Here is a 27334-nt window from a genome sequence, read left to right as displayed (position 1 = left end):
CTCTTTTAATCTAAAAAGAGAATGTCAGTTTATTAATCCAGTGGTAGAGATTTTTCTCCCAGTAACCAGAGCGCTGGAGTCCAGTTTCTTGGTTCCGGGGAAACCGAGTTCCTCCTGGGAGCTGAGTCAGGGAGGTGTTTATTCTTCCTTCCAGGCATCGTCATTATTGGGCTACACCTCTATAGTGACCAGTAGTTCTCTGCCCTTTGCTGGTCACTTGAGAATCATGACTCTAAACTATTCCCTATGCAATACTATGGAGCTTGCAGGGCTGGTCTTTGAGATCCCCGTTTATCACCCGACTCCCCAACACCCCTCACCTGCCGGGTTCTCCTGTGTTCTTCTCCGGAGGCTTGAGTCCCCTTCTCCCATCCAGCATCAGTGTGCTGTGCCCTGGTCTCCCCTGCAGTGAGCCACATGGTTTCTGTGCCTTCCCAAGTGGATGTGTGTATGTGTATATGTGTGTGCATAATCACTTTCGTGAAATTGTACCGGTGACTTAGTACGGCATAGCTGTTAAAGGAAACCCACAGTCCCTCCCTCTCTCCCTACCCCCTTGTTTCCTTCTCCCTCTTCTTCCTCCCCTCCCCCCCCCCCGCCTTTTCTTCCTCCATCTTCTCTCCCTCCCTCCCCATCCTCCTTTCCTCTCCTCCCCTCCTTCTCAGGCATGAAGACCCTGCACCCATTATTGAAACAAAGCCTTTAGGGTTGAGATTTGAGAACCTAGTGACTCTAAACCCATTATTGTGTTTTCTCCATTTTGGTAAAAACAATCCTGTTCTTAAATGTGCATGGGAATTCTCAGACTCCTGAGAGGGAATTACATGATCAATCGTTGTGATAACTACATTGTAAGCTGGTAGAATACAATCACATTCCAAAAGTTAACATGTTTAAATATTACATGTATGTCCTAGTTTGGATAGTTTTTCCTGTCTTTAAAATCCTGTAAAATATCGGAGTTTTCCCCCTTGTTACGCTTTTAAATGTGTTTGTGGGGCCTTAGAAATTTTTAGAAATTATATACTACTTTTAAAAAATCTTAAAAATTTCCCCATTATCATAATACATACTAGTTATAAAAATTAAAAGTCCTGATAACCTCACTCCACCCATCCATCCCCCCCCCCCCAATTAACAGTTTGGTGTATATTTTTTTTCATATTTCCATAATTACTTCCCATGTAGGTATGTATCTTTTTAAAAATCCACCTGGAGATATTTCTAAAATCCATCATTTCCCAAAAGGCTAGCCCCAGGGAATTAGTACATGAACTTGTCTGGGCTTTTAATTTATATTTTGAGGGGGAGTAACCCAAGATTTATGGTATTTTACTCAGTCCCTAAATGTACATTTGGTTTCTTTGGTTTATTTAATAAATTTCTTGGAGTGACTAAGGGTGTTTGATCACTGTTTTATTCACTGATCACATACTGTCTTCTTGCCTCATATCCGTAACCACATCCTTTTCAAAATATTCCAATGACTACATTTTAAAAAGTAGTATCATAACATGCTCAAGAGAATTGGCTGTTTTTTGTTTGGGTTTTGTTGTTGTTTTTGTTCCTATTTGCATCATGGTGATTCTGCCTGTGGAGATTTTTCCAGGACCTAATCCATCACCAGGATTACTCACAAACTCAGGTATTCCAAACGTCATCTCTTCTTTTTAGTTTCCTTATTTTGAAATATCTGTGACTCTTCTGAGTAATGAAAAAAATATGAATGAGTAACATACAGAGAAACTCTTTCTAAAAGTTATTAGACAAATATCCTTTATTTAACTGTGCCTAATGCTTTGGAGTATTCCAGTGAACTTTGCTTTTTTTTTTTTTTTTTTTTTTTGAACTTTGCTTTTAAAGACAAGTGGTTATGTACTAGTATCTTGGCCCTGACGTTTTTGGATATTTTTTTGAATTGAATGAATTTTGTTTTGTTTTTAGGTAGTCCAGAAAAATTCTGTCTTTATTTTTAAGTCACCTTAAAATTTTAACATGCAGATTTTACTTAGCTAACTGTAAATCTCATCAATAGTATTAACTTTTTCTAAATGATAAGACTTTATAAAATGCATCCATTCTGATTTCCCCTCCTGACTTACTTGCTATTATTATCATCCAGATTTTAACTCTATTTACTTTGAATCCACAAATTAGACATCATCATTATCATCATCATCATCATCATCATCCTGTTTAGATTTTCTCACGTTTACCATTTTCTTTGCTAATCGTGCTTACTTGCATTCAGAGTTTCTGGAATCAAACTCTAGTTCCTATCATTTTGGACTCGTTGACAGTCTCCAGGACAATCAGGTAGTTGCCTCAGGAAGAAAATGAGAAAAATCCTGGGAAATAGCCCCCTCTCCCCAGCAACCCTGCCTCTGGTGCCTGCAGGACTAGAGGCATCCCTGTGTATTTCCCTCCCAGTCTCTAATTGGTGTGTTTTATGGAGTAGAGAACAAGGAAATCTTATAGAATACTAAAGTTAAAAGCACTCACTTTGAAGAGCTGTCATTTATTCTGAGATCATATTCTTCCTACCTTTTTGGCCGTTAAAATCGTCTTTATTTCATAAAATAATGCTGATGGTAGTTGAAGCTTGGGGTTTTCTTAATTAATTAAATTTTGCTAAAAAATATGTTTTTTTTTTTTTTACTTGGCAAATACACAATTCTATGGGCCTTGAAATCCTAAGCCATTGCTGCTGATAGCTACCTGTGATTTTGGTGTGTGGCTATTGGGCTGCCTGAAACCATGTCCTCTTGGTTACATCAGGGACCTTAATGATTATTCAGTTGTATACAAAGCCTACAGTGTTAACAAGTAGTACTTTGCAACCTTTTATTGGGTTCTCAAATAGTCCTCTCCCCACAGTTGAAATTGCATCTAACAACTTCTTACATAAGGCTGAGTACATACTAGCAAATGTCCTGGGTGCATCATGCACTCCCCACAAGCATCTGGTGGTGTTAATGCTCTCAATTTTTTGAGAACACCATTTTGAGAGTCACATGATCTACGATTTGACCAATAACTTTGTGCCTTCCTTACTTGTAACATAAGGGGTTGGTCTGTGATCCCCAAGTTTCTGTTCACCACTAATGTAGGTTGTGATAGTAGTATTGATGCTGCCATCCTGGCAGATGTTCTTTCCGCGTCTTCCTGTGAATGGTCAGCGTGAAGCCTACACAGAACAACTTGGGTTCTCATTGCCCCTTTGTAAGGAACGGCTGCGTATAAATACAGCCACATCATTCATTGCAAAGGGTCACAGGAGTCTTTAATTTTTTTTTATCTTTTATTTTATTTTTGAAAGAGAGAGAGAGCAAGCAGGGGAGGTGCAGAGAGAGAGAGAGAGAGAGAGAGAGGGAGACACAGAATCCGAAGCAGGCTCCAGGCTCCCAGCTGTCAGCACAGAGCCCAATGTGGGCCTCGAACTCACGAACCGTGAGATCATGACCTGAGCCGAAGTTGGACGTTTAACCGACTGAGCCACCCAGGTGCCCCAAGGGTCACAGGACTCTTATTTTTTAATTGTCATAATACTTGACACTGAAAGTCTTATCAGATGTTCATCATTACTATCATGGAGACAAATGATGAATTGAAGACGCACCAACTGCAGATTTTAGAGATCTCTGAATGCATGACAAAGTTGTTAATTGGCAGGTTTGTTATTTCCTGTAGTGCAAGAAAGGGAAATATTAAAAATCATCATATTGATTTGAGAGAGGAAATTAATATGTCCTAAAAAATTCTCTTCTAGTGAAGGAAGCCCATCCCCCAGAAAGGAGCTGCTGCATAATATCGACCCAAACTTTGTGGATATTTCACCGTGTGAGTACCTTGTTTATTGCTACTAAACTGAATCCCTTTGGCTCACGAACACAGTTTTACTGGCTGATGTGTCTCTAGCCTAACGTTCTCCTTTCCACTTGAGTTTGCTGACAGGGTAAACAGTTCTCCATAACACCTGCTGTACTGATCGCATCGTGGCTTCAGTGGCCCAGGGGGTAAATTCTGTTCTTGGTTCTGCCTATTACTAGCTATGTGATCTTCCAGCCATTTCATCTCCCTGCCTCAGCTTTTCCAGAGGGTCCTAGAGGCTCCTGCTCACTGTGGGAGTCATGTTATTGTTGTTGCCTTCTTCTCACCTGAGAGTTCCAGAGCCTTCTTCCAGGAAACCCAAGGTCAAATAAGCTACCACATCATCTGATGGAGCTGGCCAGCTGCTACCCAGCACCTGCTGCATCACACAGGTGTGACTCACCCAGCAATCCTGGAAGTAATTTAGCTTGATTCTGGCTACTGCCAAGATTAAGCCATAGGTAGCCCCATTGATTCTGCAGGGAAGGAAGCCATTTGTGCTCTCAGATCACTACAGTTTGTAACAGTGCTGTGTAAATGCCATGCTAGTGGCCCTGAGGACCCAAGCTTAGTGAGTTTGGGCCTGGAAAGCCTTAACTCTTAGGCCCTTTGTCCAGCCTCCATCATAAAGCCTGGCGTCTTCAGAAAATAATGCTACTCCGTTTCTTTCATTCATTGTACATTCCCCTCCTTTCTAGGCATACTGCCACCCCCTTTATTCGTTCCTTCTTTCAGGCTCTCCTTACTTCTTTGTCCTCTCCAGTCTGTGTCACAGCCTGGCACAGGGTTTCCTTGCTTAGACAGCAACCCCACAGTAACTCTGTCCACGGGCATCCGCGGCCCCACTCTCCCACCTGCCACTCCTTGCCCTGCTAGACGCTTGCCTTTTCTAAGGAGGCAGATCGTCCTATTTTTGTCTTGAAAATGCTTTTCTCTGTGGCTGAAACACCTTACCCTGCCCTCCCACAGGTTCTCCTCATTCCTTAAAACTCAAAAGAAACGTCCCATCTATGTGAATGCTCCTTGGAGCCCCAGAAAGTCCTTCCTCAGCATCCCTTTGTACGTATCTGTGTGTAAATCCTTCATCGAATTCTCTTATACTGTGCCTTCATTTCCCAGTAAGCTGAGAGCTCCTGGAAGTCAAGCTCTGTGGCTGATTCATCTTTTCATCCTCATAAGTTAACATGAATACCCGGCACTGGGTAGGCCCTTGGTAATAATTACGTGATGACTAATGGAGGAGCGTTGGGATAGAATTAGGACCAGAGTAGAAGCATTAGACTTGGAAAGAAAAGGGCCTGAGGTGGTATGGAGAAATTGGAGTCACTTATGTCCCTGAGAGAGACAAGGGTACTTCTATGTCCATATGGTAGCCACTAGCCATTTGTGGCCATTGAACATTTGAAATGTGGCTAATTGTGGATTGAGATGTGCTAAAGTATAAAATACACATCAGATTCTGAAGATTTAGTATAAAAAATGTGAAATATATCATAAAATATATTTACTAGTTGAAATGGCAATATTTTGGATATGTTGAGTTAAATACGTTATTATTAATTCCACCTCTTTCCTTTTCCTGTGGTTAATAGAGAATGTAGAATTATATATGAATTTGCATTATATTTCTGTTAGTCTACAAGGATTGTTCTAGAAGGTGCTAGGAAGTGATTTGATCAGCAGTGTGAGAGGAGCAGAGACTCCCGTGACTAGTTACTAAGAACCCAACATCCATGGTTTTTAACCTTTTCTCTGCCCCAGCACAGCAAAGGGGTGTGACACGTTATAGTCCATAACTGGCTCACGAGAACAGTGATTCTTTTTTATTTATTTTTTTTTAATTTTTTTTAACGTTTATTTATTTTTGAGACAGAGAGAGACAGAGAGAGACAGAGCATGAATGGGGGAGGGTCAGAGAGAGGGAGACACAGAATCTGAAACAGGCTCCAGGCTCCGAGCTGTCAGCACAGAGTCCGACGCGGGGCTCGAACTCACGGACCGTGAGATCATGACCTGAGCCGAAGTCGGCTGCTCAACCGACTGAGCCACCCAGGCGCCTCACAAGAGCAGTGATTCTTGACCAGTGAGATCAGAATCTCTCGCAAGAAGGGAAGAGAGGGGAGGCAGGAAGGGTTTTTAAAACTTGTAGGTAATTTAATGCACTGAGAAACCCAGTATGAAGACCAAGGATGTGCTGAGTATGCTGCACACATTGTAATAGTTGCCACTGTCCTTAACCAACTATGTTCCATCTACAGAAGAAAAGCCTTAAGCCCCCTCCACTCACCAAGCTGAATTTTTCTTAGCAGCAGAAATGGGGGCATAGGTTGTATATTTCTGGGTAAGTCGGTTGTAATGCTGCCTGCTGCAGGTTCTTAGTACGTACAACCCGCTGTGGATCTGCTACCTCCCCTAAAGTGCCGCAGCTAAATCACAGCATGGCACAAGGTTTCTCCAGTGTAAAAGTTAAGAAGGCATGGAAATCAGAAGAGAGAATCATCTTAGTTTTGCCACCCATAGATTCTAGGGCCTTGAGCAAGTCCCTCCACTTTTCCTGGACTCAGTTTCCCACATATTAAGTGATGGACTTACGAAGACCCTTTACTGCTGTCACAAAGTCAGGGACATTTTCTGGCCTTCTGCTGCTCCCACCCCCCCTCCTTAAAGCCCCCTCCAGGCCTCCCTGTTGGCCTGCCCTGCCAACTGGGAACTCCTGCCTGTCATGAGGGACATTGTCTGGTGCTGGCATCGGCGTGGAACCACATTCACCGTTGGTCCACAGAAACGGGGTGCTCACTTCTGTCTCTGCCTGCCAGTGGCCAAGTGCCACTCCTCCTCATACATGGACAACGCCATGGGCTTTTCTCCCCAGTTTTTATATTCATTTCAATCTACCTTGCAGCAGAAGTTGAAAAAAGGAGAGCTATCTTTGGGGTCCTGCTCCTTTATGGGAGGATGAAACAAGCTCATTGCCTTTTCTATGCAACTAATTGGGGGGATTAAATCCATCTATAAGAAAATATGTATTTATAGGACAACCAAGTCTTCAAATTTACACATTCTTTTTTTCCAAAGTTTATTTATTTATTTTTGAGAGAGACAGAGACAGCATGAGTGGGGGAGAGGCAGAGAGATAGAGAGAGACAGAGAGAGAGACAGAGAGAGAGAGAATCCCAAGCAGGATCCACACTGTCACCACAGAGCCCAGTGCGGGGCTCAAACTCACGAAACTGTGAGATCATGACCTGAGCCAAAACCAAGAGTCGGACGCTTAACCGACTGAGCCACCCAGGCGCCCCATATCCTATTTATAGGGTATGTTTCATGAATATGTTCTAGAGGCTTTGTGGAATAAGATCATAGAGCAGCCGATCTAGAATTTATGTGAAAGGTTAACAATTGAGTCAATGTTATCACAGAACCATTTCTTTGGTTTCTAACCCCAGCACTTCCCAGATTGTTTGTCCTTCCTTATAGCACAAGAGGGTGGTGTTCTACCTCTCCTTCCCAAACGCCACTTAGTTCACCAGTCTCCTCACCTGTCAAGTGAACATTGAATTAAAATGTCTGAAGTTCCTTCCAGCTTCAACATTCTTCGGGTCTCTAAACAGGATCTCAAAGGGGCAAAGCCCCTGACTCAGTCTGTCTCCTTTTCCACCCTGTGCTCATTGATAAGCAGTAATGTAGCCAAAGGCATGGTTGTAAAAGAGATGAATACAAGTGAAAATGTTAGAAACATTAGAAGCGCTGAAGTAATTTGTCGGCACCTGAGTGGCTCAGTCGGTTGAGCATCCAACTCTTGATTTTGGCTCCTCTGTCTTCCTCTGCCCCATCCCCCACTCATGCATGTGCTCTCTCGTTGTCTCTAAAATAAATAAGGAAAGATGAGAAACAAAATCAGCGCTCGAGTAATTTGAATTATAGGATTTTGTTATTACCACATCCTGCCCACTTTTTTGATCCCTGTTGTAAAACATCACTGCATCAATTTACTTACCCATCTGCTCTCTCCCCTTTAGTGGGTCTTGTTGGGGGTTGTGGACCAATATCCCCTCCTATGATGAATCAGAGAAACAGGTGTTAGACATTTCTCAGGGGAGCCCTGCCTTCTATGTAGTACCAGATCCCCTGAGAAGCTGGCCTGTTGGGGTTTAGCAGCTATACTCCCTCCCTCTTATTCTAAGGTGCCCCCAAGGCCCTTCCTACTGGTGGAGTTGGGGCACTTTTCATGGACACATACCCTTGGTACTTTTTGGGTTAGGTTACCTTTGGGAACAAAGATATTTCCAAAAGACTGGGACACAGACATAAACACATACTAGAGTTCATAGGATTTCTCATAGACCAGGAGATTCTGTGGTAAAGCATAAATAGTCTCAATGAACCACAGGTCACACTCATTAGGCTGGCTACTATAAAAAGAAAAAAAAAGGAAGGAAGAAAAATAACAAGTGTTGGTGAGGATGTGGAGAAATTCGAACACTTATGCACTACTGGTGGGAATGTTGGGACTGTAAAATGCTGTTAAACACTTATGTACTGTTGGTGGGAATGTAAAATGGGAACACACAGTTGGTGGCATGAAAGGGTGAACAAAATGCAGTACACACATAAGTGGAATATCACTCAGCCTTAAAAAGGACAGAAATTCTGGCACATGCTACAACACGGATGAACCTTAAGAACATTTGTAGAATGAGCCAGTCACCAAAAGACAAATACTGCATGCTTCCTCTTATATGAGGTACCTATGTAGTCAAAATTATAGAGACAGAAAGTGGAATGGTGGCTGCCAGGGGCTGGAGGAGGCGAGATGGGGTGTAGTTTCAGTTTTGCAAGATGAAAAGAGTTGTGTGGTTGGGAGTGGGGTGATGGTGGCTCAACAACGTGAATGTACTTAATGCCACTCAGCTGTCCATTTAAAAGTAGTTAAATGGTAAGTTTTATATATTTTTTAAAAATATATTTTTTAGTGTTTTTATTTATTTTTGAGAGAGAGAGAGCGAGCACACACAAGAGTGGGTTAGGGGCAGAGACAGAGGGGGACAGATGATCCGAAGCGGGCTCTGCGCTGACAGCAGCAAGCCCAACGTGGGGTTCGAGCTCATGAACCGTGAGATCGTGACCCGAGCCAAAGTCGGATGCCCCACTGACTGAGCCCCCAGGCGCCCCCAGAGTTTATATATATATATATTTTAACCACAATGAAAAATAAATAGAATGTAAAACAAACAAACAAAAGCATAGAAATTCATGAGGACAGGGTCTGTATCTTTTTCATTTACTGCCATATTCCCAGTGCATAGCATGGAATCTGCCATGATAGTGATTTCTCAATCAATACTTGTTAATGAGTGATCATAGATCAACAGGCTAAAGTCATTGTCTTACTGTCGTTTAGCATTTCCTGAACCTAAAAGTACCTCCAGATGGCAATTCACACCCGCCTTTTCATCCCTGAACTTCATCCTACATTTTGTTCCTAAATAAAAATAGTTTAATTACCATTAAGAAGTGGCTTGTGACCATTATAACATGATCATATACAGACGTCTGAAACTACTTATCCAGCTTATAAATGTTCACCCTCACCCTTCCCCTGCATTGAAAATATCAGCCAGAAGAGAGATGATGTGGGATTTTCCCTGCCTTTCTTCAGTCCTTTCCCCCGACCTCCTTGCTAGACAAATACATACATTAATAAAGTCCCTGCCTCTGTGTGCAGCTCAGCCTGACTTCCCCTCTGAGTCCAGGGAGCTGCCTCTCCTGGCTGTTCTCTTTGTGTGTTCCCTTTCTGGAAAGTTCCCTGTCATTGTTTCATTGACCACTGTCCTCTTAGTGCCCCAAATTTGGCTCTGCTTTTATCTCTACCTCGCCCCCCACCCCAGGGCCAGTATCGGACGTGTGGGCTGTATTTGCTTTCCTGTGTGCTTTGAGGAAACATTTTACTCATCTTTAGAGGCTTTGTTGTAAGGTAACCTTGGACAGACCTGTGTTGGTCTCTGTCCAGATAGTACCTTTTTATCCTCCCTCCTTTCTTTCTAGGAATAGATCCTAAGGATTATTTATTTCCCATCTTTAAAATATTTCTTTCTAGCAGAATGACCAAGACTCAGGGTCCTTCTTGAGCAGTCAGGGTAGTCAGTGGGGGAAACCTGTGTGAGCTCGAGGAACAGGGATGATGTTGTTTAAGCTGATTTACTGAAAGCCGGGAAACATCCACGGTGCTAGGGAGCAGCCATGATTCCAAGTCAGGGCCTGAGCAGGCCCTGCAGGTGCGAGCCCAGCTCTACGTGCTTGTGAGGAGCTCCACACTCCCTTAGGTTCCAGCCATAGTGCCCCAGACCACGAGGGGAAATAATTCAAAGGCATTCATTTGCCTGAGAGAGAATACATACACCCATCCTACAGGCACCAGGCTTGACATGGGCTGTTCTGAAGTTAATGAGCCCACCCCGTCTGAGACCACCAGCTCACCTGGGAAGTCAGACGTGGCTTCCTGCGCATCCTTAGAATTCTTACCTACATCTGCTCGTGCAGTGTATATCTATATACCTGACAGACGTGCACACACATAAAGCCCTCAGATTCTTCTGGTAGAAGCTTGATCGTAGATGAAGGGCACTGACAGATGTTAGCGTTTTCCACACCACCAAAGGCCAAGTCTTCAAAGTGATTCCATACAGCTTTATTACTATTTCGTTTAAAAGGCCTCCTTTCTTTAAAGGTTATAATGAGATGTTATTTCTGCTCTTGATTACAGAGTGCAAGAACAGTCTTTCCCTCCCTCCCTCTCACACACTCATTTTCTGTGGTAAAATTGGCAAATCTATACTTGAGTTCTAAGAGTTGTCCAGGTTTGCCTGCCTCGAGCTGCTCCCCATGTCCTCCTTGGAGCAACCTTCAGTCCATTTCTGAGATTATTTATTTAGCAGGTGTGACGAGCTACGTACTGATGTACACACTGAAGGTCAGTTAGACTTTAAGTTTTGTTAGAAGCTGGTCTGGGAGAGGCCGTGGACACAGCTTCCGACTTCCCTGCTTGACGGCTGTCGGTGGTCCCCCACTGCCCACAGCCACGCGCAGACTCCTCAGCCTGCGGGCTGCAACCTCCATCATTCAGCTGACGTGACCCCTCAGGACCGTTGCCCTGTCCGCCTTCAGCCACTGTCATCTTCCTGTGTTTTTCTGATGCTCCTCTAGGGACTAGTTCACATCCCTTCTCCTCCATGAAACTCTGTCTGACCCCTCCACACCTGAGTCCCTCGAGCTTCTCTGGAGCACCGTAGGACACTGAGCTCTCGCTCCCTCATCCCAGTTATTTGTATGTGTGTCTTTTCCCCAACCAGAGCCGTAAGTTCCAAGGAGGACAAGATTTCACCTATAGCTCTCTCAGTCTGTTTTGTTGTGGAGATTTGTACACACTGAAACAATGCGTGCTAAGAAATTAACCAGTGAAGTTGATTATCACTCATTCATTTAAATAGAATAAATCTAGCAAGAGCAAGAATATCATATGTTATTATCAAAGCACTTTCATTCTTCCTGGCGTATTTGCGAAGTGGCAATCCAGAAGCAACCTTCTGCCTTTCAGGCTGAAATGTGATACTGAGCAGAGGAAGAAAAGTTAGGTGGGCTGCATGAGGCCCACCACCTCTCCCTTAGGAGAGTGTTTATCATTGCATAGGATACCAGAAATTAGAAGGCATTCAGTTCGCCCACCCTCTTTATAACTAGGAAGGAGACGCTGAGTCATTGGTCACACAGAGCGGATAAGTAACAGACCTGAAATGCACAGCGTTCCAGGTTCAGGCCTCACACGACAGTCACGTCCTACTAATTTCAGGAGTCTCTTTGTTTTCTGTTTTGCACGGGATTTGGGCGAAAGGGATGCCCAGATCTGTGTTACAGTCATCTTACTCAAATAACAGCATGTCAGTGGAACATTACACACACAAGTGTGGCTAGAAAAATGGACACAACCGTGACACTAGTCTTGCACTTTCATGTACAACCAGCCTGTGTGCATGACACCAGCTTCTGTTTGTAAAGCTAGTTATGTAAGTGCTGCAGGGCCTTGTAGTAATTACACTGCAGGACGGTGGTGGGATGAGAGAGAGGGGTGTAGGGACAGGGCATGTAGCCTACTGGAACACACAGAGGTCCGAGGTGTCCAGAAGTCTGGGTTAGAATTCCAGCTTTGACTTAGTTCCCATAAGCCTGTGGATAAGTTCGTTGAGTTTCCCATTTCATCGCCTCTAAATTGAGGACAATTAAATCTGTGTCCTATAAATATGTCTCGAAAACAGTTAATAGCGATTATATTCTGGCTGCTGGGATTGGGAGGGGGCATATGTGTACTTTTTTTAGATGTATTTCTCCAGTTTCAAATTCTAGTAATGAGCACATATAACTTCCATAATCAGGAATAAAGCCGTAAAGATTTACTTTTCTAAACCAGTCAGGAGGGTTCTTGTGAGACTGTCCTATCTGGAAAGCTGCTGGGTCTTCAGTGAGTGGGAATTGGGGCCACACTAGTGTCCTTGACCCCCATGCCCACCTGTACCATGGCGGGGAAGCTGGTGTGTGACCCTTCTCCACCACCACCAGCTGCGAGCCCCTGACTGCCTCTGTTGGGATTCTTTCTGTCTGCTGAATATAGGAGCACATTTTGCAGCTTGACACAAAGTTGGCAAAATTTTGTGTCTTCTCTACACGCTACTATTTGTCTGTAGGGACTCATCAGATTTTCCTTGGTGTGGGTTGGTATATGCCCTCAGTCGCAGAGCCTAAACTCAGATGTCTTTGCTCCTTTTTAATTTTCAAAGACTTTTCTTCTGCCTCCTTCACTTTGGGGAGCATTAAAATGTGTTTGGATGCTGAAGGCAGTCCCACAAGCCTTGTATCCCATCCACCCCACTTCACACAGTGCATCTCAAGTAACATACATCAAACCTTTGCTGTTAACACTTGGTGCTGGCGTCCTGGCTTTCATCCTGAGAAAATAAATAAACCACACCAAACCCACAGCCCTTTAAAAACACTAATTAATCCTCACCACAGGCCTGGGCTACACAGCAATGGCAAATCCCACTGCCCCAATTTTATGTTTGGAGAAATCAGAGTAAGCAACTTTTTTTAAGGGTTCCCAGGGCTGGATAACAGAAGCTGACTTGAAGGGTTAGGGCTGGCCCTGCCTCCTGGGGAAGGGCATGTGGCCAGGGCCAGCTGCCTCGCTGAATTCCCTCCTGCACAACACCATGTGGTTACTTGCCCAGAACTCTATTTACACATCAGCCTTTATTTTTTTCCCCCGGGGTTACAATGATGCCAAATCCTCTCATTTCCAACTGACCACTTATTTATTTGCTTACTTTTCTTTAATTCTGTTAGCGCCTAGAAATTTTACTTACGGCTTCCAAGAGTAGCTGGATCAAAAGGGTTGATCAAAAGGGCTAGGCTGATCTTGACACCCCACACAAAATAGACGACCCTTCACATAGTCCTTTTCAGATACGGCAGCTCTGCCCCCCACCCTCCACATGGAAACCTACTCAGTACCCAGGTCTGTTCAAGATTTGAGGATGTCCGGGGGCACCTGGGTGGCTCCCTTTGTTAAGTATCCGGCTTCAGCTCAGGTCATGATCTCACGGTGCATGAGTTCGAGCCCCGTGTCGGGCTCTGTGCTGACAGCTCAAAGCCCGGAGCCTGCTTTGGATTCTGTCTCTCTCTGTCTCTCTCCCTCTCCCTCTCTCTCTTTCTGCCCCTCCCCCTCTGGCACTTTCTCTCACTCTCTCTCTGTCTCAAAAATGAATAAGTATAAAATAGTTTTTTAAATAAACACTAAAAATATATACTTTTTTAAAATTTGAGGATGTCTAGACTCCCTCTTTTCTCTCCCAGTCTAGACCTGACATCTTCCTACCTCACTTCCCCAATCTTACAATCTGTAAGGTAAACGCATATGCCTTTCTTCAAACCATGAAAGTTTGGAAAACCAAAACCTCACTAAATTTTGTGGGACATATCCAATGGACTTAAAGTGTAGTAAGTCCCTTTTCTAAATATTTACTAATCTGGTCTCTTTTTCATCTTTTGGTTAATATTCTCATGATACATCTTTGTCAAACTTTTTACTTTCAATCTCTTTGAATTTTAAGTGTTTTAAGTATGTTCTTTTCTAAGGAGCATGCACCTATTTTCTTTTCATTAATCCAGTCTAACAAACTTCAGCCCTGTATGAGTATATGAGAGTTTCAGGGCCTTTAGGGTGCTTCTGTATAAGCCTGAAATAAAACTTTTAAAAACATTTCTGGGAAGAAAGCTGAGTCCTGGTCTACCAGGACTGGTCTACCTTAAGTAATCCATAATGTGAGATGTTGGTAATCAGGCATTTATAGACTGAGCCTGTTACCTCTGGCAGCAAATACCTAGGGAAAGAATACATGGCCCCTGCTTCTGAAGAGCCTTGGGATGAGAGGAAAAACTGTATGCCCAGGAAATGATATTAACACAGTAGTAAAACAAAGTAGCAACAAATGATAAGTGATGTAAATTGAATACATAAGCACTCAGGAGAAACAAAGAAATGATGAGAGGCATCTGGGGGTGATTAGGATAGATTTCCTCAAAAAGTATAGTTTAAGATTTCCGGTTATTTTAATAACTTTGGTTTTATCTTTCTTGATTTAAACGTGAATGAAGGAAAATAATATTTAACACTGTATTAATTTTCTGTCGTTGCTGGAACAAGTTACCATAAACTCAGTGACTTAACGCCACACACATTCACGTTACAGTCCTGTAGGTTCAAAGTCTGACATGGATCTCACGGGACAAAAATCCAGGGTGTTGGCAGGGCCGCATTCCTTCCTGGGGGATTTAAGGGAGAATCCATGTCCTTGCCTTTTCCAGCCTGGAGCGGCTGCCCACATTATTTGGCCCATGCCTCCTTCCTCCATCTTCAAAGCCAGCAATGAAGGGCTGAGTCCTTCTCGTAGTCTTGCTTCTGTTATCATGCCTCCTCTGACCTCTTCCACTTATAATTTTTTAAATTTTTTTAAAGTTTATTTATTTATTTAGAGCAAGTGGAGAGGGGCAGAGGAAGAGAGAGAGAGAGAGAGAGAGAGAGAGAGAATCCCAAGCAGGCTTCACACTGGCAGCACGGGGCTCGATGAGGGACTCAAACCTACAAACCATGAGATCACGACCTGAGCCAAAATCAAGAGTTGGATGCTTAACTGACCGAGCCACCCAGGTGCCCCATAATAGTTCTATTTTTAATTTTTTGAGGACCCTTCATGCTACTTTCCATAGCGGCTATGCCAATTCACATTACCAACAGTGCACAAGGGTTCCCTTTTCTCCACAGTGTCACCAACCCTCTTTTCTTTTTGATCCTCTGCCTATTTTTTCATTGGATTTTTTTCTCTTGAGTGGTACGTGTTCCTTTTGGGTATTAACTCCTTATCAGATATATGGTTTGCAAATATTTCCTCCCATTCTATAGGTCTGTTGATTTTGTTTTCTTTTGCTGTACATAAGCTTTTTAGTATGATGTAGTTTCACTAGACTATTTTTGCCTTTGTGGCTTGTGTTTTTGGTGTCATATCCAAAAAATCAATGCCAAGAAGTTTTTTTGTCCGTTTCGAGTTGGGTTTTGTGTATGGTATAAGATAAGGGTACAATTTCATCTTTTGCATGCGGGTATTCAGTTTTTCCAACACCATTTGTTAAAGAGACTGTCCTTTCCCCCATGTGTGTTCTTGGGTTTATTTCTGGGCTTTTTGTTCCGTTGGCCATATGTCTGCTTTTATACTAGTAATTATTTACTTCCTTTGTTTTTTTCCTGCTCTTTTTCTAAGTTGAAATTCAAACTTTATGAACATTTTTCCAGAGCAAAGTGGTCTTTTTTTTTTTAACTTAGATATTTTTTAATATTATTTTTTTGAGAGAGAGAGAGAGAGAGAGATGGAGAAAGAGACAGAGCATGAGCAGGGGAGGGGCAAAGAGAGAGGGAGACACAGACTCTGAGCAGGCTCCAGGCTCTGAGCTGTCACCACAGAGCCCGACGTGGGGTTTGAACCCATGAACTGTGAGATCATGACTTGAGCCGAAGTCAGACACTCAACCGACTAAGCCACCCAGGAGCCCCATCACGGTTGTCTTTTTTTTAAAGTGTGTGGTGGTAGTTTTTAAAATTTGCCTGAAAGCCCATTTTATCTGATTTAAATCTAGGAATACCAGCTCTCTTTTTCATCTTTTGGTTAATATTCTCATGAGACATCTTTGTCAACCTTTTTACTTTCAATCTCTCTGAATTTTAAGCGTTTTAAGTATGTTATTTTCTAAGGAGCATGCACCTATTTTCTTGTCTTTAATCCAGTCTAACAAACTTCAGCCCTGTATGAGTATATGAGAGTTTCAGTTACTCCACTTTCTTACCAACACTTAACATTGGCAGTCTTTTTAATTTTAGCCATGCTATCAGGTATGCAGTGATATATCATTGTGGTTTTATTTTGTATTTGTTAAATCCTTGAAAACCATTGCTGCTTATATTTTGTCCACTTTTCTAGGCGTTGATGATGGAAAGGTAAACCCAGCCCTTACCACTTGCTAAGTAGCATTCCTCACCTTGTAATTTTCAAAGTTAATTTCTTAACATATACCTAAGGCATTTGAAGAGTTTTTCTTTTAAAAATAAACTTATAGGGGTGCCTGGGTGGCTCAGCCGATTAAGTATCCAACTCTTGATCTCAGCTCAGGTCATGATCTCATGGTTGGTAATTTCAAGCCCTGCATTGGGCTCCATTCTGGCAGTATGGAGCCTGCTTGGGATTCTCTCTCTCCCTCTCTCTCTGCCCTTCGTCCCTCCGCCCACCTCTCTCTCTCAAAATAAATAAATAAACATAAACAAACAAACTTATATAGTTTGTTTTGCTGTTTTTGGAAGGAAGGTCTGTTGAGATTTCTTGTTCACCGTACTGCCAGAAATGAGTGTTTACTATGTGGTATAAGTTAGAGAACTAAATTTTTTTAATTTAGTTAATCCCTATTTTCACCATCATGTATTAAATTACTCATTCTTGCTCACTGTCTTAGTCTTAGTTCACAAAAAGTAAAGCATGAGACAAAGACTTGAATTTAGTTGGTTTACTTGGGAAATAATCCCAGGGTGCAGGAGTGAAGAACAGATTTAATTGTATATAAATTACATTTAGGCTTCAGTACTTTACTTCCTTTTACTATAACTAATTTCATCTTGAGATACAAATTTTTACTTTGATTCTTTTTTGTTTGTTTCGTACATCTTTGAGTTATCTTCTTTTCATGGAAATTTCATGAGTAATATGCTTTCTGAAGCCTTGCATATTTGAGAATATGGCTTTCTGTTATTATTGCCCATAATGACGACTTTGTTGGGTAAATATTCGCGTGGTCATTTTTTTTTTTTTCCTTCAAAATTCTGTAGACATTGCTCCTGGTCTCTGACATCTATTGTTGCAGAAAAGTAATCTCCGTATAGCCTGATACTTACTTTGGAGGTATCCAGTTTTTCTTTTCTTGACTAGATAATTATAGTGTTCTGTCTTTGGCATTGATAGTTAGAAAATAGGTATAGATACAGATATCTAGATATCTATATGTCACCAGTATTTTGGATTTTATTTCATCAGTTTTTCTTTTTTTTTTTTATTTTTTTTTATATTTTTTTTTTAACAATTTTTTTTTTCAACGTTTATTTATTTTTTTGGGGACAGAGAGAGACAGAGCATGAACGGGGGAGGGGCAGAGAGAGAGGGAGACGCAGAATCGGAAACAGGTCCCAGGCTCTGAGCCATCAGCCCAGAGCCCGACGCGGGGCTCGAACTCCCGGACCGCGAGATCGTGACCTGGCTGAAGTCGGACGCTTAACCGACTGCGCCACCCAGGCGCCCCTCATCAGTTTTTCATGGTAGAGAGTGAGCACTGCACAATTCAATTCCAGGAAAGATTTAATCTGACAGATGTTGGGATTTTTATCTCTGTTAAATTTACTCCTGTCTTTTGGGCAGTAGCACCACTTACATGTATGTTAGATATCCTATGTCCTTCATACGTTTCTTCTTAATCATTTTTATATCTTTGCCATCTTCCCCCCACATTTCAGGATGAGTTCCCCTTCACTTATCTTTATTTTTATTTATTTATTTATTTATTTTTACAGATCTCATTCTGTGTCCCTTTAATGCTTCCAGTGGCATTTCAAAAGTAATATGGCAAATATTTTCCTCACTGCCTTTCTATAGGCTTTCCAGCTCTTTTCATTAAAAAAAAAGTCAGTTTTATCATTGTATCTCTTGCCTCTTTTGTAGATTTAATATTTCATTGATTGTATTAAGTACATGAAGCTGAGGTCGACAGTTGATTCTTTTTCTTCAGTAAATAGTTCTTAAGTATGCAGTCCCTATACCTCTTCAGTGATATGTTCATCTCCTTTTATGTTGTGAAATATTTTCATATTTAGGTGTATTTTATTATGTTCCATGTCCATAATATTTTTTTACTGAGTGTAAATTAGGTGGGTTTTGCTAATAATTGCCTATATTAATTATCTTTGTGTTCCACCTTTCATGCCGTTAGAATCATTTCAAATATAAAAGCAGGAGGACTCATTTAGAAAAGGTATGTAGAACCAGTTCAGTGATCTAATGGCCAGTGGATAAGGAAGAGTGGTCCAATGCAGTAGGCCCTCCTCATAAGGGAATATAGTGTCTAGGTGGTTTCTTTGTATCCGACGGAGCCATTGGTTGGGAGCCAATTTTATGGTCCTTTTGCAGTCAGCTGGATTCTGTTCCAGGTATGCAAGTGACTATGGCCATTTCCTGTCCTGGTGCTTTTGTACCCTGTATTAGGATGGATCCTCCTGCGTGCAGCCTTTTTGTCTAGTGTGCTAGAGATGCCCTTGGACTTCCTGGCGTGGGTGACTCCTAATCTTTTATTTATTTATTTATTTATTTATTTATTTATTTATTTATTTATTTTAATATTAGAAGAGAAAGCACATGCATGAGGGGCAGAGGGAGAGAGAGAGAATCTTAAGCAGGCTCCATGCTCAATATGGGGCCTGATGCAGGACTGGATCCCACAGACCTGGGATCATGACCTGAGCCAAAATCAAGAGTCAGATGCTCAACTGACTGAGCCACCCAGGTGCCTGGGGTGACTCCTAATCCTCTTGACTCTCAGTAGTCAAAGAGGTTCTCGCCCGAAGGCTTCCTTTCTGTTCTGTCCTGCCCTGATTTCCAAATTATGAATGTTTGTGAAAGTCTGTTAGCAGATCTCTTATTTATTTCTTGGCGCCCATACTATATTCTCAGGAAAGGAGTTTTTAGTCAGCTCTAGCTTCTCCCTTTAAAATGTCAGGGGTGTTCCATACCTGTGCTTATTAGTTGCCCTCTCGCCTAAATAAGCAGTTTTAAAGAGGTTAAATACATGATACAGTAAAGGAGTTGAGAGCAATCACATGGAGAGATATAGAGAAGAAACTAATGTTGACAATGCACTGTATTCTAGCCACTGTCTAAGCAAACTCCCACCACTGACACTTAGCCCCTGCCTGCATTACTTTCTTTAGAGCACATATCACCATCTGTCATAATTATATTCTAAATATTTGTTTATCATCTTCCACTCCCATTAAAATAGAAGCTCCACAAGGGCAGACACTTTTGTCTTTTGTATTCATTACTGTACCCAAGTATCTAGAACATGGCATGACAAAAAGCAGTTGTTGAGTGTATGTCCTGTTTTTTTGTGTGTGTGTGTTTTTTTTTTTTTTTGGATGTTTATTTATTTTTGAGAGATTGAGCAGGAGAGGGGCTAAGAGAGGAGGAGACAGAGGATCTGAGGCAGGCTCTGTGCTGACAGCAGAGAGCCCAACACAGGACTTGAACTCACAAAACATGAGATCATAACCTGAGCCGAAGTCAGATCCTCAACCAACTGAGCCACCCAGGCACCCCAAATATATGTACTTTATTTAAAGGAAAATGGGGGTGCCTGGGTGGCTCAGTCGGTTGAGTGTCCAACTTTGGCTAAAGTCATGAGTTTGAACCCCACATCAGGCTCTGTGCTGACAGCTTGGAGCCTGGAGCCTGCTTCGGATTCTGTGTCTCCCTCTCTCTCTGCCTCTCCCCTGCTTCTCTCTCTCTCTCTCTCTTTCTCTCTCTCTCTCTCAAAAATAAACATTAAAAAAACTAAAGGAAAATGAAAAAAATGAAGGACTTGGGAAGGCCTTTACCAGATATTTTTTTAATATTTATTTATTTTGAGAGAGAGAGAGTGTGCATGCACATGTGGGAGGGGCAGAGAGAAGAGAGAGAGAATCCCAAGCAGGTTCTGCACTGTCAGCACAGAGCCCAACAAGGGGCTCAATCCCATGAACCATGAGGTCATGACGTGAGTCAAGACCAAGAGTCAGCCACTTAACAGACTGAGCCACCCAGGGGCCCTAACACATCTTTTCGAAAGAGATCAGACAGATGTCAGAGGTACTTAATTTGTTTGTTTTCTCATTCTAGCACTTTATTGGAAATTGGCTGTGTACATAAATGAAATCAGACCAAAGTAAAAGCATTACTTGCACACAATATTCTGATGTCTGTGCTGTTACATAATTTAATAAGTCCCAAGATATTTCTGATTTTGGTCAAAAGCTTGAGCAGTCCAGAAATCTCTCTCTGTAAATATAGATCATAGCATCTAAACAACCATCATTGTTTTAAGTTAGTTCCAAAACCCCCTGGAACATCTCTTAAAATCTGTAGCTTAGATTGGCTGCAGTGCTGTTGGGAGGGAATGAAGGGCGTGCACTTTATACCACAGAGCTGATATAGCAGGTACTGGGATGGGGGGACAGAGCTCCTCAAGTGTGGGGCATACAAGGGGGTGGGGGCTGGAGATAGTGAAAGCTGGCCAGGGAACTCAGCCACCATGTGTTTTCCCACATTGCTCAACTATCAAAGCGATGAGACTCCAATGCAGAAAGAAGCCCATCACCCCAGGTCCCTTGCGTGGCCAAGAAATGGCAGAGCCCTCCTCCTGACTGTAGACATTCTGGCACAGAGGTCCTGGGAAGTTCTACCCATCTCCCTCCCCTGCCATGCGTAATTCCCTCCAAATTACATAACGTGAGGGAGGGGCACCGCAAAGAAAATAACTCTGAGCCCAAGTGCTGCCGACCCCTTGGAATGAGGATAGGGTGCCTTTGCTTGGTTTGACCGGAGGGGCGCTGGCAAAGGCTGCTCTGCCCCCAGTGTCTCCCTCACCACCTTGAAGTCCACCATCAGTAATTAGGTTGTTTGGCTCTTCAAAGCTTCTCAGCATTCAGCAGTAACACCTGTGTATCTGCGGTGGGTTTGCTGCTCACAGTCGCAAACAGCTTTAACCTCCACCAAACCATTGGTTCTTACAACCCCATGAGGCAGGAGGGGCAGAGATCATGATCCCCATTTAAAAGGAACCCGGAACCCACAGAATTAGGTCCCTTGACTGAACTCACACAGCTGGCCAGTGGCAAAATCCAAACAAGAGCTCAGATCTCCTCTCGCGTGTCAAGCTCCCGAGTCCACACGGCAAAGCCCGTCTGTCGCTTTTCTGAGAAGGAAGAGGCTGGGGGAGAGGACACCACCCACATCCCTCACTGCCCCTCTTGGGAGATTCTCAGTCCCATTGAGGACAGAATAAGTTTGCATGTGACAGATAATGATCGCAGTGACCAGGCACAGCAATAAGAAGGTCATGGTGACCATGATGGCCAGGATGATGAGGACAATGACCCAGATAGCCAGGATGTGCTTGGGGAGCACAGCCTCCATGGGGACCTGGCTGACGGCATCCATGCTACTTCACTCTGAAATGCGTTCTCCAGAATGCTTTCCTGCTGTAGTCTACACACGTGAAAGTCTAGCCGATGCGTTTGGGCTGAGGGGCCAGCACTCAGAGCTCTGCTTTGCGGTGTACGTAGTTTAAGATCCATAACAAGCGGCTTCACCAAGTGAGGGTAATAACACCTGTCCAGAGGTACTTGATTTGCAATAGCTAATGTTTGTTCGTAAAGTAAGATGTAAAAAACTTAGATTTGGTTTACTTGATGGCTAGTTTAAGAGACTCAAGGGTGCTCGAGTCCAACATGAGTATAAATTTACAGTGACTTATCAGGAAGTCATGATTATTTTGGCAACTTATAAAAATTCATTTCACAGCCTTTCTTTGATAGCATTTTGTAAAAATTTCTTCCATAATTTCTTCCAAAAAATTCGGTACTTACCTGATTTTTAACTCATTTCTCAAAAGTGAAAATAAGAATAAAAGAGGAAAGAGAGAAACTCAACTCGGGTATCACTCTTGCTTATAATATTTTGCCTGAGATATAAGAGTTATTGGTTATATATCTATTTCATTTAAAGAAAGCTGAGAGTTGGGTTTGGGTTATTTCTTGGACAAGCTAGAATATAGTACTTGATTTCTAACTATTAACAACTAACGTTTAAACATTTTAATGTTAGAAACTAAAAAAAAAAAAGAAAAATCCACACTGTTCCCTTCTTCTAATTTTAACTATTTTCAAAGGCATATGAGGTTATTTTTTTCTTGATCTTTCCATGCATTATAAAGAGTAGCATTTATCCTGCATTGAGCTGAAATGATCACACAATTCCTTTAAAATGAAAATGTTGACGGTAGAAACCAAATTTAAAAAGGATGGAAAGAGATACATGTAAATCACCAGACACTTGGAAGAGCACAGGCAAATCTAAGAACTACGTGCTTTTTATAATCTTACATTTTCCCCCTAAAAATCACTTTCCAAACGGTTGACAGTTTGGCAGCTCCTAGGATGACATCAACTCTTCTGTTGTGCAGTAAACTGCTTTCTTTTAGATAACTTGATGGCACTTCATCAAGTTTGGTGATTGCGTTGAATTAAAAACCAACTGGGGTTGAGTTTAAATTCCCCTAACTGATAAACCAAACACATTCCTGACCTTAGGCCTGCTTTTGAGCACTCAGACTTACCTTGTCTATAGGCTGCTTGATTCTAGAAGAGAAGTAAGCGGGTGAGAGAAAACGCACGTTTTAAAGTCAATAATCAGTCAAAATAATCTGCCCAAATGCACTACATTATCAGTGCATTTCTCCAACCATTCAGATGCTTGCAGACCAATCATCCTCTTTATCTTAACTTGACCCCAAATCAAGAGGATAATGACCTTGGCACTGTTTTCCACTTTAGAAAATCAAGGATGGTTACTTGAGCTATAGTCTCTCTCAGCAGTCAGGGGCAGATTCTCACCACCGGGAAGGTGGTGAGGAAAAGAAAATTCTAGAAATTAGCCTGTTAATGGGGAAGAAAAAAAGCGGTCTGTGAACAGGGCTAACAGCTTTGCTGAATCTTCTAGGAACTTGCCTCTGATCACCAGGTGAAAATACTTGCATTGTAAAGTTCTGTCCCATCACCTCACTGTAAACCAGAGCTTCTAGACTTGACTAACTCTAGGGAACACCTAATTCAGCATTTCTGGCAAACTCCCAGGTGGTGCCAGTGCTGCTGGCTCTCTGACCACACTTCACTTGGAGCAGCCAGCCCCCGATCGAGAAAGCACTTTTACCCAATTTGGAGTCCAGGATTTATAATTTAAAATATTTGTATGAAGATGTAATTTAATACTAAGTAAACATTTTGTGAGATATGCAGTTGAAGACAGAGATAGAAGACGTTAACTTTCAGAACTGTTTTATAATTGCTAATATATTAATTATATAATCAATTATGTAATTAATGTATTACTTGTCATTAAAACTTTGTCATTTCCCCTGGAGCTCCTATTTAGACTAGCTGGATACCATTTTACATGATCTTTCTCATCATCTAAATACCAAATTGTTTTCTGATCCTAAAGTAATCTGGTGTTTGATGAAAAAAATTCACAATATGTTCAGTCCAGCAAGGCATGGAGATTTTAGAGCTCAGCTCAGTAGCTCAGTTCCTTTTTCCTTTTGTTCCTGATGTTCTCATTCTATCAACATTCAGGAAGAAAATCTGAACTTCCAAAAAATGGCAGTGAACTTAACATCTACCCCTCCCCTCACCTCCCGCCCAGGAAGTGGTTACCAACTCAGTAATAAGGTACTATTTCTACCTAAAGATGAGGTAGACTCTGAGACTCCAAGTTGGATTGAGTTCTGACACCTTTCAAGTACTTCTCAGATCTTGCAGAATATTGGGAATGGGTGTAGACAAACTAACAAGCTCCCAGAGAGAGTAAGTAGGTGAGCAAGGTGACTGACGGTTCTACTTTTGTGGAAAAGAAGGAGTCTTCCCCATGCTCATGCCCATGTAAATGGCAGAGAGGTTACTCTGGCGTGGGTGTTGACATCCATGCATCTGTCTGGCCGGGCAAAGCAGTAGCTGTGACTCCTGTTGGTCAGTCACTGTATCTGAGAGACACAGAGCACCCTCACCCGGCATCCTTATGTGAGCTCATCTGGCATCCTGACTCAACAAGCTTGTTTTCTCTCCTCACCTTTCAAACATAAAGGCGTAAACATGTCTTTAATGTCAGAGAATCTGAAAACTGAGTTGCATGCACGAAGACAATGGGACAATCTGATGTTCCTAAAGTACTTTAAAGCAGATCTATTCCTTCTTTTTCCTCATGAATTGGGGCCTTTTTTTAGAACATCCTAAAAGGACTCAGTGCAGTCTTTCTTTAAAGCATTTAGAGATCACAAACAAAACATCATATGTAATAGAAAAAAACCAAAGAACATAAAATTTTGTATTCAGTATCATCTCAATTATAAATTATAGGCATATTAAACACAGGATTAGAATCATCCATTCTAATGGTCCATTACCTTTGGAGAATGAGATTATGGATGATATCTTATTTTCTTTTTAGTTCTGTTCAGCATAGGCCAGATTTTCTATAAGCTTGAATTACTTTTGCAATTAAAAATAGAAGAAGGAGGAAAAGAAGAAAAGAAAAGGGAAATAAAGCAACAGTATGATCAGGCTGGAAGTCTCTGAGCCTATACCCCTCCCACCAGTCTCTGTCCAGGGACTTAGGTCTGTAGTTAATTGTTTGATGTTTTTATGTGGTGTAGATCTGTCTACTGCCGCAGTGACAGAAATAAATTAGAGTGTCTCGGTAAAGACCAAACTCATCAATTTTTCCCAAATCTGTATTTGATTAATTCTGCAAAGGTCCAGGTCAAAGTTATTCCTCAAACCTTATTATTTCAATAAAGAAGCCCAAAGTTTCCAGGTTTGTCAGGAAATTCATTATCACCGTAAAATAGCAAAAGGTCACAAAATGTCACCTTCCACAATCAAATAGCATATAAGAAAAATTTCTTTTTCTCAACAATTCATTACCCCAGCAGAACCAAGAGAAACTTCTGACATTTCAGATCCTTTTGCTTCAGGGGAAATAAATGTTCCATAGATCATGGAGAAAAATGACAAACAAATTAATGAAAAACAAATACACTCCTGCAGCATACTCAGCCATGCCAGACCAAACACAAGTCAAAGTGAGCTTTTATTCTCAGGTCTTTGCGACTCTGAAGAGTGACAGTTTCCATAATGGCATCAGCACTTCAGTTACAGAAAGCTGTACACACACCGAAGAAGAAGCACAAATTAAAGAAATATGCAGTGGAAAAACAGAAAGAGGAATTCTGTCATTTCATGCATATTTAACTGTAGTGGGAAAATCATTGCTGGCAAAGCAGTGTTGAAATTTTGAGCTAATACGTGGAAGCATTCTAGAAGTTATCCACCCTTCTCTTCATAATGCTTTATACAAAGTTGTAACTTGCCTGAATTTAGCTCAGTTTTCCCACATCCTAGAAATTCTTTCCTTTCATTCTGGCCACATTTCTCTTCCTCTCTAAACTTTGTCAGGGAGTAATTAACATGTACTTTCTCCGGATCTTCGGTTTCCATTCACTTACAGACTAATTTTCACAGCGAGTACATTTCCATTTTATTTAAAAAAAAAAAAAAAAAAAAAACAACAACAACAAACAGACAAAACCACACAAACAGTACAAATAAAGCCAAAATTCACTCTGACTCCCAGCCCTAGTCTGCTCCTTAGAGATGGCTGCCACTAATAGGTTTGTCCTTCCGGACACTGTAGTTGTACTTTCTTATATAATATGGAGTGTGTGTGTGTGTGTGTGTGTGTGTGTGTGTGTGTGTGTGTGTCTGTGGGTGAATGCATGTGTAAAATACTTCTTCCATATAAATGACGGCTTATTAACAACTTTTTTGTGACCTAAGTTTTCCACTGAATGATCTGAATTGCAGATCTTTCCCAGTCAGTACAGATAGAGCAGTGGTTCTCAGCTGGGGGCACTTTTGCCCCTCACGGGACATTTGATAATTTCTGGAGACATTTTTGGTGGCCGCGGCCTGGGTGGTGGTGATGTTGCTGGCATCTTGTAGGCAGAGGCCAGGGTCAAGGATGCTGTTGCACGTCTTTTAGTGCACAAGACAGCCACCACAAAGAACTGTCCACCCAAAATATCAGTAATGCTGAGGTCAAGGAACCCTCCTATGGAGCTACTTTATTCTGTATAGTGTTCTGTGGTTTATTTCACTAGTCATGCAACAATGTACATTTTGATGAATTTTTAAAAACGTTTCTTTGTGTCCATCATTGAGTGTTTCTTCCATTTACTTTTCACCCAACTGCAAACTACCCTCTTCCCCAAACATCCCCGTAGGTTACTAGTGGCCTCCTAATTTCCACATCCCTTGGCTCCTTTTCAGAATAAGCTGGCTTGGCCTTTCCATGACACTTGGCCAGTGCTCTTTGTCCCCTTCTCCTGGGAGTATTTAGCTCCCTGGCCCCAAGCCTCTGCTCCTCTCTACATCTGCTGCCCCTTTTCAATCCCTGGTGCCCGCCGAGCACCATGGCCAGAGCTCTTGCTGTCCTCCAGGCACTGTGCTAGGCATTGGGGCACGAGGATGAACTGGGTGTGGGTTGAACTGTCGCAGGTCCCTGCCCTGGAGACCCTCTGGTTTAGAAGACAGGCACATCTGGGAGTTGTGCAAAGTGAGACATGCCCCAATCACGGTGTATGCAGAGCTTGCTGAGTGATTCAGTGAGCGAATAGCTAAAGTAGAAAAGATTTTAAAAGACTGTAGAAAAACTCTTTCCTTCACGGTTCAGAATGTACTGCATATTTCATCTTCTTGCCTACTTCTCTCATAACATACATTTATAAAAATAAATCAAGGAAAATGCTTTCTTCACACACCCCCCCCCCCAACTCTTCCTCTGCTTGGAAACAGCAACAGCATTGTTTCATTCTTGCTCTTTAGGGAGTATGCTCTGCCTTGGCCAAGGCAGACAAAAGATCAAATTAGAGAAGCAAGTCTGCTTGCTGCTGGCTGAGGGGTGGG

General features: G+C 42.1%; 2 protein-coding genes across 3 annotated transcripts in view; one reads left to right on the top strand and one right to left on the bottom strand.

Annotated features, from left to right (window-relative positions):
* ARSB (arylsulfatase B) overlaps window positions 1-27334 on the top strand; it is a 169639-nt gene that overhangs the window by 102560 nt on the left and 39745 nt on the right. For both annotated transcript variants that reach the window (XM_045496480.1, XM_045496489.1), the window contains one exon: window positions 3770-3840. In XM_045496480.1, the coding sequence (XP_045352436.1) occupies window positions 3770-3840 (71 nt within the window). The remainder of the gene's footprint in view (window positions 1-3769; window positions 3841-27334) is intronic.
* LOC123607346 (small integral membrane protein 3-like) lies at window positions 20821-22093 on the bottom strand. The gene has a single exon (XM_045496503.1). The coding sequence runs from the start codon at window positions 21753-21755 to the stop codon at window positions 21468-21470; it is 288 nt and encodes a 95-aa protein (XP_045352459.1). The 5' UTR covers window positions 21756-22093; the 3' UTR covers window positions 20821-21467.

This window comes from Leopardus geoffroyi, chromosome A1 (assembly GCF_018350155.1).
Source record: "Leopardus geoffroyi isolate Oge1 chromosome A1, O.geoffroyi_Oge1_pat1.0, whole genome shotgun sequence".
NCBI classification, from domain to species: Eukaryota; Metazoa; Chordata; class Mammalia; order Carnivora; family Felidae; genus Leopardus; species Leopardus geoffroyi.
The sequence above is the reverse complement of the archived record's forward strand: the minus strand, read 5'-3'. Positions and strand labels throughout refer to the sequence as shown.